Consider the following 16,667-nt stretch of genomic DNA (forward strand, 5'->3'; position numbering starts at 1 on the left):
GCGGCTAAAACCTTGAAAGTTCCGAAAATCCGGCGTTTTCCATTATATGACCGGTATATTAAAACGAGGACATATAGAGAAAAAATTCTGGAAATGTAATGGAAACTAAATACCTACTTAACCATTTCGGTAGGATAATGTGGCTAAAACCTTCAAAATATTGAACATCGGGAGAAACCGTTGCATGCGGGCTATTTCTAAACGGGGATCTGTTCCGATCTTTCTCTGCGAAAATGTTAAATACCTCCAACGGTGACTAAATACCAAATTTCAGCTATTTCGGCGGATAAAACCTTCAAAATACCGAATATCGGGAGTAAAACTGTTCACAAGGTGTACCTATTCCGACAATTCTCTGCAAGAATGTTTTATAACTCCAAGCGAGACCAAATAGCAAATTTTAGTCATTTCGGTGGGATAATGAGGAAAAAGCCTTCAAAATTCTCAAAATCGGCCGTGGCTATATGAAAACCTGTACCCATACCGATAATTCTCTCCAGGAATGCTAAGTTTCAGCCAGTTATGTGGAATGCTGTGACTAAAAGCTTCAGGTACCGTTCTGTGTGCATATATTAAAACAGGGACCTTTTAAATTTTAACCAATTTCGGTGTGATATTGAGAGTAAAACCTTGCAAATATAGAAAATCCGGAGTTACCGTTCTATGGGGGCTATATCAAAACGTGGACTTATGTAACCCACATTCAATACCAAATATCCTAGGAGTAATGAAACCATTTGTTCCAAATTATTTTGATTTCAATCGACATATTTATTTCTCGTATATGCAATGGAATTGACATTTGAAATCCAGTGGACTTATTAAACTTACTTATAAGACTTTGGTATAGCCCAGACCTTTCACGGTGTGCCTTAACAAATTTAAATGGAAGGTGCTTACACCTCGGAAGTTTTTGCTGATTCTGAAACTACAATGCTAGTAGATGAGAAATATCAAGAAACAAAAAAATCGCCGGAGGGATTTTAAAATAAATCGCGATTTAAGTTCACATTTTTAGGGGTTCTTAAGGTTTTCACGATTTTGCTTGGAAACCGCGAGCTCTATGTAAATGGGCCTAAAGAAAATGTTGTAGCAGAGGAAATTCTCCATAAGACTACCCTTTATGATACTTTCGTAGGTGTTACCGTTTTTGAGTTATAGAAGTTCAAATTGAGACAATGCACTGACTGTATCGCCTCCTTATAAAACAATGTCATTAGTGCAATTTCCCAAATAAAACTTTTATATCTTGAAAATGGTACAACCTAGGAAAAAATATATCATCCAGTCTTGAAGAGAATTTTCACAGCTTCAACATTTTCTTTAGTCCCACTTTGATATGACTTGCGGTTTTCAAGCAAAATCATGAAGATTTAAGATAAAAACCTAAAAATTTGAATTGAACCTCTATAACTCAAAAACGGTAAAACCTACGAAAATATCATAAAGGCCAATCTTGTGGAGAATTTTCACAGCTACAACATTTTCTTTAGACATACTTCGATACGACTTGCGGTTTCCAAGCAAAATCGTGAAAACCTAAAAAAACCCTAAAATTGTGAATTTTTATCGCGATTTATTTAAAAATCCCTCCGGCGATTTTTTCTGTTTTTTTTTTTATTTTTCTTATCCATGAACATTGCTGTTTCAGAATCCGCAAAAACATCCCATGTGTAAGCGGTTTCCATTAAAAGTTAGTTAAGGGGCACTGTGCATAATATTGTTTTATAAGGGGACGATACAGTCAGTGCATTGTCCCAATTTGAACTTCCATATCTCAAAAACGGTACAACCTACGAAAATATCATAAACGGCAATCTTGTGGAGAATTTTCTCTGCTACAACATTTTCTTTAGACCCATTTACATAGAACTCGCGGTTTCCAAGCAAATTCGTGAAAACCTTAAGAACCCCTAAAAATGTGAACTTAAATCGCGATTTATTTTAAAATCCCTCCGGCGACTTTTTTGTTTCTTGATATTTCTCATCTACGAGCATTTTAGTTTCAGAATCAGCAAAAACTTCCGAGGTGTAAGCACCTTCCATTTAAATTTGTTAAGGCACACCGTGCTTTTCATTCTAAAAGTTTAAAATATAAATTTTCCAATAGAGTTGGGTTGGTTATAGTTTGACACTTCGGGTTCACAGAGGATTGATACCTCAGTTATTTTGGTCTTCAAGCATCGAACTGTAAAAATTGTCATATTTTCTCAACCATGAGTTAGAGGGAATCTATTCTATCTAATACTGGATTTTCAAAGATATTCTTATAATAATTTTGTTTATTCATATTCTCCTTTTCTTCATTTTCAGATGATGAAGAAGAAGATGATGATGACGATGATGAAGATACCGCCTCAAGTGTACAAAACACCATTGCTGCCCAGCCTGCTGCCCCCATTGAAGATTTAGCTCCAGCTGCCTCATCCGCTGCTGCTGCTGCCCCAGCCAATACTGGTATCTCCGATGGTGTTGATTTGCCAGCCGAAAGTGGTAACTCTGCCGATGCATTGAGCGAAGGAAATGCTTCCAATGCTGATATTGCTCCTGCCGGTAGCAGCAGCAACAACGAAGGTGAACAAGATGTTTTTTATGATGAAAATGCTAACATTATTGTAGATAGTCTCAGTAGTAGTGGTATTAGCAGTAGTGGTAGTAGTAATAATATAAATAGTGGTAGTAATAGTGTAATTGGTAGTGTCAATGGTGCTAGTAGCGGCGACATTGATGTCAATATCATTGCCAGCGGCAGCAGCATTAATGACAATAGTGGTATTCCAATAGATAGTCTCACTAGTTCAGAACAGATTCATCTACACACAAAACAACAACAAGAACAATTTCAACAAGTACAACAACAGCTCATTAAAAACAGTCCATTTGACACTCTGAAAAACACACCAACAACAGCAACAACAAACTCCATACAGAAACCATCAAGTAGTACCACTAATAACCAATTAAAAAATACTTTAAAGAATAACAAACAAAATAACAAAAATCATCACATCGCTCCTACTAGTCTGAGTTCAAATCTGACACCGGCTGCGGCATCAGGTATTGACAAAACTCCCACGGCTACGGCCATTATTGTTGCCAAACCTGTGAAAGATACGAACGATGATGAGGATGCCGATGATGATTATGATGAAGATGATGATGAAGAAGATGAACTTGATGATGGAGTCGATGAAATTACAGGTGCCCTAACTGGTGATGATGATGAAGCTGATGACGAGGATGAGGATGATGATGACGATGATATTATTGGTGATGATGTGATCGAAGCCCGTCGTGAAGCACGTGAGTCCCAAACAACAGAAAAGAAACATACCACCAGCAAAAAATCAACAAGTGCTTTGAAGAGTAAAAAATCATTGAAAGCTTAAAAGATGGAGGCGACAGATCTTCTATTTCTCCACACATTAACTTCTCACCCCATAAATAGAAAAAGCAAAAACAAAAAAGAAAACGCCAACCAGTAAATGACAAAAACGACCTCAATAAGGACCATTCTAAAGCGAACTTTAAGCCTTTAAGCCTTTCAGCATTTTATGTTTTTTTTTTTTTTTAATTCTTTATGTGTGTGTCTGTGCTAATTTAAATCATTTCCACCATCTAACTCTATATGTATATGTATGTCATTTGCATTGTGGAATATGTGCTATATTTCCCTTATTTTTGGGATGTTGTTGTGAAAAAGTGCCAGACAGATGAAAGGAAGCAGCAAAATAAGGAACCAGCTTTCTTTTCAAGTTGACTGTCTGCTTATCTTAATCTGTCTGTAGCTGTTAGGTCAATGGCCATTTCACAGGTTTACATCTTAAGTTAGCCTTTTTTCCCCGTTTTCCGCTAGTGTAATGTAAGCGGAAAATGGAAAACAAAACAAAAAAAAAAACTACATAGAATATAAATTCTATCCTTTTCCATCTGTTTTCACTTTGACAGCAAAAGGTAACAACAACACACATATCCTTTTCTACATACGTAGCTCCTGGTCGCCTTTTAATGAGGCCAAATGGCACACAAAGTCTATTGCACCAACGCTCACAAAAACGAATCTTAAAATAATTTAAACGAATTTGCACAAAAGAAAATATTTGAAATGTCACTTTTTTACTTTTAAAAGCACAACTTGTTGAGAAAGAAAAAATTATATGTTATGCAATTTCGTTTCACTCACCTTCATAATCATTTTTTAAGCATACGATGAAGAAAAAACAAATATCATAAATTTACAAAAACAAAAAAAAGCTATTTATAGAATGGACTAAGAACATTAAATACCCTTAAATTTTTTCTTAAGGATATTCAGTGTTAGTTAGTTTAATTCAAAATGTAACGTAACGTAGCTTGTAGTAACGTAACGTAATGTAAACCTATTGTATCGTAGAAACATCACAACTTTCTTAACAATCAATGCACATTATCTGTCTTTCTACCTATCAAACTTTCCCTTCTTTAGTTTTAAGTTTAATTTATTTTTAAATTATTTATTATTTATTTATTTGATTTGTAATGTAATTTATTTATTTATTTATTTATTGATCATAATTACACCATGAAACCTACACTGAAACTAAACTGTCTTTTCTTTCTACCTATCCTCCTATCTTTACTCTATCCATAAAGTAGTAGTTAATCTAAACTATTTTTTTTTTCAAACTGGGAAATGAAGATCATGTTTAACCAAGACTTGCACAAAACAAAAAGGTATTGGTTAAGCGTGGTTACAATTTCCTACCAAAACCGGTCTAAAATCAACTGGGGTTAAAATTGGGCTTCTGAAAATCCCGCCAACGCTTGAAAAATACTCTTTAAATTATAACATAAGAACAATAAAAATCTGCTACAAAAATTAAGTGAATAGGAAAAAATAAAGTTCTCACCAAGTAAGGTTGTGGCTAAGCTCATTACTATGTGTATTCAAAATCGTGTTAATTAATTTAAATGTTTGTTTTTAGTTTATTTCTACAGTTGTATGCCTTTTGAACAATACTCAGCAAACATTTTTGGCGCTAAGGAAATTCGTAGAAAATCGATTAGGCGACTGATTAACACCTTAAAATGATTTTGTTTCTATATAACATAGGGAAAATTCGAAAAATATATTGAACAATTTTTGCAATGGGATTTCCTATACTCTGAAAGTTCGAAATGTAAATTTATGTACAGGAAATAAAATAAATAAAAAATAAAAAATAAAATAAATTATGTTGTTAGGAAATAAAATAAGAGCTCCGATTTACTTGATTTTTCTGGCGAGTGAAAAAACTTTTATAAGAAGTTTATTTCACAGCCTATGGCAGTACTCGCGAGTACTTATTGTAGAAAAATATTAGTTGGCGTCAAATAGATCGGAATAGAATAAGAGCTTACCCTAAGAGTTAAATCGAGTGGAAAATATTTTTTTTTGCATTTTGTTGATATTTTTGCTAATAGGTCTTTGATATTTTTGAGCAAATAAAACATTTTAAAATATTTTTTTCATTCCGATGTTTCGTCGCTTTTTGGCAAATTTTCAAGGTAAAATTAGTCAATTTAAAAAATATTAAAGTTCCATATTTCATTAGAAAATATACCAAGAAATTGTATAGAGTGGCACTTACAATATATCAAAGGCCTAATAGCTAAAATATCAACAATCTATAGAAATCCCAATTGGCCAACCACAAAAACTCTTTCGAATTCGGATCGAATCTCTGCAAAAATTTCCTATTAGGAGTTTTTGCCGGAATGTAGTCATTGTGATCCTGGAAAGCGAAATAAAATCTACAGAGGTTCATAAATTTCTACAACTTCAATCATAATTTTTGAACGAATTCCATGTAATGTGCCCATCCCATGTGGTGAATTCTAAACTGTATATCCGTAATTTTTAAAATGCAGAAATTGTTTAGAATTATTTTGTAATAATTCCATGGCATTTGCCATATCCTTACTTTATGATTTTAATAAAAATATTTACAATATTTTATTGGAATGAGAACTTTATTGCTTAATTTTGTAGCCTAGTTGCAATTGACCGGAATACAATTTGAAAATAATTCCATTGTCCCACACCTTTCCATTGACAATACAGTACACCAATAAAAAACACATAAAAACAAAACAAATTCACACTTCTCTCCAACATAACAAAAGAAAAAAAAACACAAAGCAAAACACAAGACACAAAAACCCCTTAATTTAATTTCACAACCTTTTCAATATTTATTTGACAATATTTCCTTCTTTGTTTATGTAACATTTCAATCCTTCAAAAAAATTGTGTTTTAAGTAAAAAATCAATCTAAAATTGAGAGAAATATAAAACAAACATTTGAAAAATTAAATGAAAAAATTAAAAAAAAAATGATAAATATGTGTTTTATTTTATCTTTATCAATTGGTTCAATGTTACACTACACTAAATTAGTTTGTGAATAAAGGTACAAAAAGGCGTAACTTGGTCATTTGCTCTAACTTAACGCCCTCTTCGCCTCACAAAACAAAGACAACAAACAAAACTTACTATCGGCAAAAAATTGGCTTAAAGGCATTTTTCAAGCGTTTGTTTGTTTTCTAACAAAAGAAAAATCTAATAATACTGTTTCTTTCGATTTTCTATCCTTCCAACTAACTGTTACATCATCCCAAAAACTGAAGAACAACACATAAATATTCTGATGTATCCTTCTGTTTCCCACTATTGGTTTTGTTCTGTCAAACACCTAAATGCTGTTAAACGTTTATCACCTTCAGTGATGCCTACTTGGAGAGGGTTGCCTTTTCTAATCACCTGCTATATTCAATGTTTCCTTTCTTCCTGTGCACATTTTCTGTTTTCTGCTTCTAACTTTCTGTCTTTAATTTTTTCCTTTCCTAAGTAACGCCTATTACGTATCTATGCACACCTTTTTTAACTCGATTGCAAACACCCAGCCATACGCACATAGAAACATATATGCATACATATGTGCTTGTAAGTAAGTATATTTTAGGGTTATGGTTCAATTGTTTCCTTTTTTCCGTTTCCCATTTTTCATGGTAACAACTATACACGTAACTCTAATGTTGCTTTCTTTTTCCTTTTTGTGTGTGTGTGTGTTAAAAATTAATATAATCCATCACATGTATTCCATTCCATTTTCTGGTAACATGAGTTTTAGTCAGATTTATGTTTAGGCATTTGTGAATAGTAACAGGAAATTTATGTTCCTATTATCAGAGAATCTGAAGCAAGCAAAACAAACAAAAAAAAAATACATTACATTGACATAATTTGTAATGTTGTTATACGAAGTTGGGGTAAGAAAAACATGTCAAAAGTGTTGAAATCTAACAAAGACTGCGACTACATTGTCGCCAGTTCTATTTCTTTTTATAATGTTGACATGGGCTTCATAGGCTAATAAAATATATCTAAGAATTTGAAATTGACATTCTCAAAACATTGCCACCAACATTTACTCAGGAATGATGGACATACAAGTATAAATAAATAACATATAAAAACAGAACAAGCTGCGCAAGGAGGTGTGGGAAGTCCAGAACAGACTAGGTAATAATGTCCTACCATTACATCTCCAATATTCGACTAAGACGTTATAAAGTAATATATTATACGTTCTACGAAATAAATAAATAAAACACAAGTAAGAACGGTGTTAAATTCGCCCGGCCATTCTTTTTATACCCACCACTACGAGTTGCATTGTAGTAAAATGGAACAATTAGTTTTCTTTCTTCTTCTTTGTTTATGAAAGTACTAAGCCCTTCCGCCACGCTAACGAAAAAATACCGCTTTTTATTAAACAACCATACAGAATCCGAAATATCATGTTACAGTCGTTCCATTTGGACGATGTGTGTACAATTCTGCGATCCGTTTTTATACCCTACACCACTATGTGGGGGGGGGGGGGGTTTAATACGTTGGTTTTGCCCAAAAAGTTTGTAACGCATCGAAATAATGGTCGTAGACCCATACTTATATATACCAAGATGAATGTCTCGACGAGCTGAATCGATCTGGCTATGTGTGTCCGTCCGTCAGTCAGTCCGTCCGTCCGTCTGTCCATCTAAACCTTGTAATCACGCTACAGGTCGCAATTTTGATCGGATCGTCACGAAATTTTGGGTGTTGATGAGGGTCCCGGAGGGGAAGAAGCCTATTGATATTGGTGATGGTCGGATAATATTCAGGGGTCGGAGTGAGTAAAAAACTTATGTGAATAAAAAGACAACGTTTTTATCCAAAGCGAATATCTCAGCTTCTATATGGGATATACCAAAAGCAAGACCTGACATTAAAAGTAGAAAATATCACCTTTCTAATGATGTAAAGTAAGTTCTCATATGTGATGAAACAACGGAGATATTACAATAGTCGCAAATAAAACCCAAATTTTCATTCTTGCGATTTTAATTATAATTACGAATAGCACAGCTTTGGTTGGGGACTTTCCAAAAGCAAAGCCTGACTATGAAAGTAGAAGATTCCATCTTTACAATGATGCAACCAAGTCGGCGTAGGTGACTAACTAACGGAGATATCTCAATAGTCGGTAATACATCCCATTTTTCCATTTTTTTGGAAATCACGCTACAGGTCGCAATTTTGATCTGATCGTCACGAAATTTCGGTGTTGATGGGGGTCCCGGAGGGGAAGAAGCCTATTGACTTTGGTGATGGTCGGATAATAATTAGGGGTCGGAATGAGCAAAAAGGTTATTTAGAGAAAAAGTCTACATTTTATTCCAAAGCAAATATCTCAGCGTGTATAAGGGGTATATAAAAAGCAAAACTTGGCAATGAAAGTAGAAAATATCACCTTTGAAACGATGTAACGTAGGTTGTCGTAGGTGGTGACGAAGATATCGCAATAGTCGCTAATAGAACCCAACTTTTCATTTTTGCGATTTTAATAATAATGACGGATATCACACCTTTGGCGTAGGTGGTTAAATAATAGAGATATCACAATAGTCGGTAATGCATCCCTTTTTTCCACTTTTTCTGCAATCACACTACAGGTCGGAATTTTGATCGGATAATCACGAAATTTTCTCACAGAGATAGAAGCCTATTGATGTTGGTGATGTCGAGAGTAGTCAAATATAAAACTAAATATTAATTATTTTGGTTCAGTTCGCCTTAAGTCATTTGGTATAAAAGCCAGATAGGTGAAAACTTTCGTATCTCCGTAAAAGAAATGTTTTCGAGTGAAAAGATTATGCACAAGGGTAGTGGTGTAGGGTATCACATAGTTGGCCCCGTACCGACTTTTGCCTTTTCTCACTTGTTTTTTTTGAAAAATCGTTAACTTCGACCGGGCCAAACTTTTTATACGATCCAATTATAGATTGAACATTTTTTCGACCATCTTTACAATTTTTGGTGGGAAAGTTTTATAATTACTGGGAACCTCAAAACTCAAATAACGGGTAGTTCCGTCAAACAATGTAGCTAAAACCCTCAAAATACCAAAAATCGGGAGGTACCATTATATGGGGGCTATACCAAAGCATAGACCTATGTTGAAGATTTTTAGCGGAGAAGTTTCCTGAACACTCCGAAACTTAAATGACAAATTACAGCTAGTTCGGTTAAAAATTTTAGATAAATCCTCAAAATACCGAAAATCGGGAGGTACCGTTAAATGAAGGCTATGCCAAAACATAGACATATGTTGATAATTTTTGGCGGAGAAGTTTCGTGGTCACCAAGAACCTCAAATGCCAAATTACAGCTAGTTAGGTTAAAAAATTTAGCTAAAATCCTCAAAATACCGAAAATCTGGAGGTACCGTTAAATTGGGGATATACCAAAACATGGACATATGTTGACGATTTTTACTGGAGAAGTTTCGTGAACACTGTGAACCTCCAATGTCAAATTACAGCTAGTTCGGTTAAAAATATTAACTAAAATCCGCAAAATACCGAAAATCGGAAGACACCGTTATATGGGGGGCTATACCAAAACATGGACCTATACACACCATTTTGGGAATATAAATTTGTTGATCACTAGGAACCCTAAATGTCAAATTAAACCTAATTCGCTTCGATAATGTGACTAAAAACGTCAAAATACCTTAAATCGGGTGGCACCGTTATATAGGGGGCTATAGCAAAACGTGGACCGATATAGCCTATCAACGAACTTCACCTGCCTGCAAATAAAAGACGCATCTTCCCAAATTTTCAGAGTCCTATCTCCATTTTTGTGGATGATATAGTGATTACCACGGACGGACGGACGGACGGGTGGACGGACATGCATATATCGACTCAGAATTTTACCCTGATCAAAAATATATGTGTATACTTTATAGGGTTGCAAATGATTATTTCAATACGTTGCAAACGGAAAAAGAAACTTAATATACCCTCCATACTATGGTGGAGGGTATAAAAACAAAAAAAAAAATTGTATTAGTGATTTTTAAATAAATTTTTGGGATTTTTTAAGTTTTCACCATTTTGCTTGGAAACCGCAATCCCTATCGAAATTGGACTAAAGAAAATGTTCCCCCCCTCCCCCCAAGTCTAAACTTCTTCCATTTCAAGTTGGTTCAGGAGCACCGTATGTCCCTTGGGCCCTACACAAATTACTATGGAAACAAAAATCGCTCTGCTGGCACGGGTTAACCTATCGCCATAAAATGTAAAGGTTTTTCAATAAAATGGCATAAATTTAGGGGGCAGGTGTCCCAATTTTTTTCTTTTTTTTTCTGCACGCCCTAGTGTACAACCTTCGCAATAGGTTAAATCTAGAGGTAACTTTAAATCGGCAATGTACCAAAATATGAACAATTTTTTATTCGGGATATTTTCTACTAATTGAGAATCCGAAAATCAGGTTACAGTCACTACAATAGAGTATTGCTTTAAAAGACTTCACATCGAGCGGTGTCGTAGTACCTTCCAATCTGAGCACCCGCAATACATCTTCTGTGGGGGCTATATTAAAACGTGCATCTACATCCACAACTATCTCTAGGTACATACGTTTTATACGCATATAGAATACTAAATGCCAAATTTTAGTCATTATTGACAATTCTTTGTAGGGGCTATATCGAAATGACTAAAACATTCAAAATACCAAAAAAAAAAAATCATGAGATACCGTTCAATTCAAAATGTGGACCTATAAATTTCAAATTTCAGCCTTTAGGTAAGATAAAGTGCTTTAAGCCTTCAAAATAACAAACAAGGGGCAGTACCGTTCTATGGGGGCTAAAGTAAAACGTGGACTTCTACTGACAAATTTCTGGGGGAAAATTGTATATCCACAAAGAAGACTTAATGTCAAATTTCAAGCATTTCGTTAAGATAATGTGGATAAAACCATCAAAATATCGAAAACGTGGACGGATATATCCCATTTTCAATACCAAACATTCCACACTGGTCCCAACCTGCGACAAAAATCAAAAAATTGATGTCAGAAAATCTATGCGACAATTCAGCAAATTTTCTCTAAACATATTATATTTTAATATTCCAGCACTGTTTTTGTAATTTATAACGGTATTTAACAAAACAAGACAGAAGAAGTTGACATTTACGTATCATGGGTTTTGTAAGGGATTTTTGGCAGCCGTAACTACTCGCAAACCCCCTTTCTTCCCCATTATTTTTACAAGGGCATGTCGCACTCAGTTTGTAGTTATTTTATGACCACTAGAATAACTAGTTATTCTGTGGCCACTAGAAGTTGAAAAGTAAGTTGAAAAAAATTCTATTTTTAGAACAGTTGATGTGGAGATTTTTTTTAATTTCATCAAACTTCTTACTTTTATTTTACTTTATTTTATTTCGCTTGCTGTGCGAGTTGAACACACGAACCCTCTGATTTCTAGCCAAAGACACTACACACTATGCCACGCACGCAAGGGTTGCTTAAGAACTTTAATGTGCAGTACACATGTGCACCACGAACTGTTATTTTTTAATTAAAAAAACTCTCGTGCCGACAGTGAGCGTTGAACACACAACCCTAGAATTTATAGTCGGACACACACTCACTGTGCCACCGTCCTCATTACTTAGTGAGGAGCAAAGTAAGTAGGTTTGCCTTGTAATTTTTTTAAGAAGTATCCCATTACTTTTCAGATTACTTGTAATGGGAAAAGAAGCTTGTTTACATTACTTTGTAATGGGTTACGTAATGACTACCGGATCCAAATTTTTGCTGGGAAGTAAGTCAAAATTGAAAGGATAAAATTATTTTTTTTCGAAATAGAAGTTTTAGTACAAGGGTTTCTAATTCTTTTACATAAAAATGTGTACACATTAATCCCATAAAATGGGCTGGAAATCACATTTTTTATAATACTTTTTTTGTGGATTTTTTCCCAAGTCCTAAAAATTGTAGTAGAGTTTTACTAACTTCGCCACTCTCCAAATTTTTTGAGAATGTTCGAAATAGTGTCAAGTTTACAACAAAATTGGTTCCAGCTGCATATATTTGCATTTTCGTGTGTGACATTAGCATTAATTCAGTGAATATGCCGTATTACTATATTCTCAGTTTCTTTTTTGTTTTGTGTTTTAATTGTTTGTTTTGGTTTTTTTTCTTTAAAGATTTAGACATTTTTGTTTTGGGATCTACTTATGAGTGTTTTTTTTTTTTTTCATCTGTATGTTTTTGATATATGTATGATGCTACATATAATATGAAAAACAAGTAAAAATATAAAGTTCGGTCGCACCGAATTTTATTATGAAATATTCTGACCCCAAATGGAATAATTTGTTTCCTTTCCCGTCCACGATACCAGTCGGAGACGTTTTTTGACCAGTAAGAACTCCAAATACAAATTACAACCAATTCGAACCGAAAATGTAGATAAAAACCTCAAAATAACTGAAATATGAGGGCTATACCGACACCTGGACCTAAGACCACAATTTTTGGCGCAGAAGGTTTCTGATCCTTGAGAACCCCAAATGGCAAATTACAACCAATTCGGACCGAAAATGTTGATAAAATCTTCAAAATACCAGAAATCGGGAGGTATCGTAATATGAGAGCTATACCGAAACCTGGACCTAAGACAACAATTTTTGGTGCAGGTTTCTGACCACTGGGAACCCCAAATACCAAAGTACAGCCAATTAGGGCCGAAAATTTAGATAAAAGCTTCAAAATACCTGAAATCGGGTGATACCGCTACATGGGGGCTATAGGAAAAACTGGACCCATATTGATGATTTTTTGGGTAAAGTATTTTTGACTTATATTTAGAATATACTGAAAAAATCAGATTGATCCGACGATTATAAATATTTTTGTCGCACCTTCCCATACAAGTGTGCCCACTGTGCATTCTAGGAGTAATATAAACTTCCGTAACAAATTATAAAGGTCTATTTTAAAAATTGCGAGCTGTATCTTGATTTCAACAGACGGATGGACTGACAGACGGACAGCGTTATATCGACTTTGAATTTTATGCTGATCAAGAAAAAACATTATAGGGTCTCCGACGAATATTTCAATGAGTTATAAACGGAGTGATAAATTTCATTATGGTGGAGGGTATAAAAAGTCATTAAATTCGTCACTGGACGTGAAAGTACCTGAAAAAATTAGTGTCGTGTAGTTACATGGGGCTATAGCACAACGTGGGCTTATGTCCACAATTTTTGATGGAAAAGTGTTCAACCACTGGGAACCATAATTGCAAAATGTCATTCAATTTTGGCCGAAAAATTAAAAAAAAAAAATTAAATCACGCGATACCGGTTTATGCTAGCTATTCCAACATGTGGATTTTTGTATGTCCACAACTTTTGGCGGCGACGTTTGTTGGTAGCCGAAATGTGGATAATAAGTTGGAACCATAAAATCCAAATTATAGCTAGTTGGTCTGAAAATGTAGCTAAAAATTTCAATATACATGAAATCGGGTGGTACCTTCATATGGGGCCTATTCCAAAATATAAACCTGTGTTCACAATTTTTGAAAAAATTATTTGTTGCTGTTTAGAATCTCAAATTATAGCTAATTATAGCTATTGTAGTCAAAAACGTCAAGCTAAGCTCTTGCGCCACGCTAACGAAAGAATACCGATTCTATTAAACAACCATACATAATCCGAAATACCATGTCACAGTCGTTCCATTTGGACGATGTGTACAATTGGGCGATGCTTTTTTTGGAACTCCTTCTCCTACAGAATTATAGAGCCCAGAATACCCAAAATAGGCCAAATATGCGTATTAGAGCTATATCAAAATCCGATTCGATTTTCACAAATTTTTGCAGGCTTTTTAGCCACCATAATGACGCCAAAAACGTCAAAATACCTGAAATCGGGTGGTACTGTTATAAGGCTATACCAAAACGTTTACCGATATAGCCCATCTTCGTATTTGACCTGTTTGTTCTGGATGCTAAATTGATTGCATATGTCATAAAGACAATAACTCAAAGCTGAATTATAACGCGCTCAAAATCCGATAAGTCATATATGGGTACTACTTCAAAATATTGTCTATGTCAACGACTTCCCTGTTCATGGTTATGTGGGGGCTATACTACAACATTGACATATGTCAACAAGTAAATAAAAGCTGCAGTCGACTGTCCTGGCCAACTATGTGATAACCTACACCAACACCATTGGACATATGTTTTTCGCGGATCAACATATATTTTTTTTGGGTAGATACTAAAGTTATTCATCACTCTGGTTTTTAATACTAGGTGACTTAAGGCTAACGGACCTAATATAATACAGTCGCACTATTGACATTTTTGATTAGACCCACTGCAGTGGGAGTGCACTGTTTTCAAGAAAAATTCCGAAAACCTAAAAAAGATTAAAATTCGAAGTTTGACATTTATTCAGAAATAGGGTCGATGGGAACCTTTAGGACGTTGCTTTTAGTAGCAAACCTACCAACTTTGTGGGAATTATTTTGGTTATTTCAATGTCTATTTTGACTGGGCTATAAGCCAAACTGTGAGAAAGTACCGGAAGCAGTGCAACGATGTGCATCGTATGAATGATAATGTTCCACTCTTCTAAACAAAAACAGTAAGAAGAGGATCATATCGGGAACGACTATATGATTCCCTTAAACCACCACGATTTCAATATAATTTGGAGAAATTTTCTGCAGATCAACTTTTTTCTTAAATTTCATCAAAATTGAACGGAATTTGCGTGTTTGAAGCAACAAATACCTCAAATTGAGCAAACATGCATGTACATATAAGGGGGCTATATTTGGCAAACTTATTTCTAGTCCAAATTCCTTCACAAATTTAAATGTCATCAAAATTGGACAGTTACACTGGCTTCTAATTTCCAAGAGAATATCATTTTCAGTTATTGGTAGTAGCTTGAGTATTGGAGATTTTGAATGGAATGACGTTCCCAGTGTTGTGTATGTATGTGTGTTATAAATTACTAAACGGCAATTAAATTCACTGTCATGACTTTAAAATTGCATTAACTAAGCGCCATTGATTCACTCAATCATGTTGTCGATGGTCAGTTACTCCACATTCCTCCTGGTGTCGGGTGTCATGTTTTGGTTCTCATACTATGTATATGGGAATTGTCGCTTTGTTTTAAGCATTTTTCCGATATGAACCAACGAAAGTACACTCGTACTAATATAAATAATAATGTTGACTAGTAAGTCATATAATCATCGTGAGCATGCAAATTATAATGTTTATGCATTGTAAGCACTATAAACATTGTGCAACACAAATAACAATTAAAAAGATTATAGCTAATCATGAAACACATAAATTTATAAACTAACATGGACACAAGATGCAGTTAAAAACAAAAATATTCTCCACCAATTTGGTTGAATTCGGTTCAAATATAACGATAGCTCCGAAAAAGAATAAAACGGTAGTATTGTTTTATAATTTGTTATTGACTTAATTACTGACTCAGCTTGTTAGAGGATAGAATCAAAATTCTTATGGTAAGTGAAAGAACAATTTTACTCTATATATTGGAAATTTTGCCTATTAGGCTGAAGATAATTTAATATTAGTTTTTATTAATTTCTCGTTGGAGTTGATATATGAAAAAGAAGATATCCCCATTAGGGTTATGACTTTTTCACAACCTCGTATCCCTGTATAATATTTTGATGAGTTTTCACCTAAGATTAAATAAAGTCTTAATTATAAGGTGATTCGATAAAAAAGCTCAAGCACAAAGTCATTTGAAAATGTTTCCATATGAGCTTTTTTGTCAAACTTTTGAAGTAACTATAAGAAGATATATAACTTAAAACAAGTAAGAACGGCGTTAATTTCGCCCAATTTAATGTTTGAGCCCATACGGATTAAAAGTGGTGCAAAAATCCAATACTTTAAGAGCTCAGCTGTACTTAACTAAACACAAAGAATATATCTGTAGTTTATTTTAGTCAGATATCTGTGATAGTCTAGAAGTTATGGCCGATTTTTATAATTGCAAAAAGTTGCTGAATTGTTCCATGGGATCTTTTTTTCGTGTTTTTGGCAGTTTGTGTCACATGGAACACATTTTGTCACATTTCAACAGAACCACTTTTTATCAATTGTGTTCCACCTCCCTTATGTGAAGTGCTACTGTGAGGTTGAAAGTTCATGAAACATTTATATAAGCAAATAAATACAGTAATTACCATTGTTATACTCGTACATAGG

At 34.3% G+C, this 16,667-nt stretch overlaps 1 protein-coding gene across 2 annotated transcripts in view; it reads left to right on the plus strand.

The window, feature by feature from the left end:
- Window positions 1–16,667, plus strand: part of ect (ectodermal) — an 86,830-nt gene that overhangs the window by 40,172 nt on the left and 29,991 nt on the right. For both annotated transcript variants that reach the window (XM_073982220.1, XM_073982219.1), the window contains exons 4-5: window positions 2,314–2,574; window positions 3,202–3,303. In XM_073982220.1, the coding sequence (XP_073838321.1) occupies window positions 2,314–2,574; window positions 3,202–3,303 (363 nt within the window). The remainder of the gene's footprint in view (window positions 1–2,313; window positions 2,575–3,201; window positions 3,304–16,667) is intronic.

The sequence above is a fragment of the Musca autumnalis genome, unplaced genomic scaffold, assembly GCF_047663935.1.
Source record: "Musca autumnalis isolate F117 unplaced genomic scaffold, ASM4766393v1 scaffold_4, whole genome shotgun sequence".
Lineage (NCBI taxonomy): Eukaryota > Metazoa > Arthropoda > Insecta > Diptera > Muscidae > Musca > Musca autumnalis.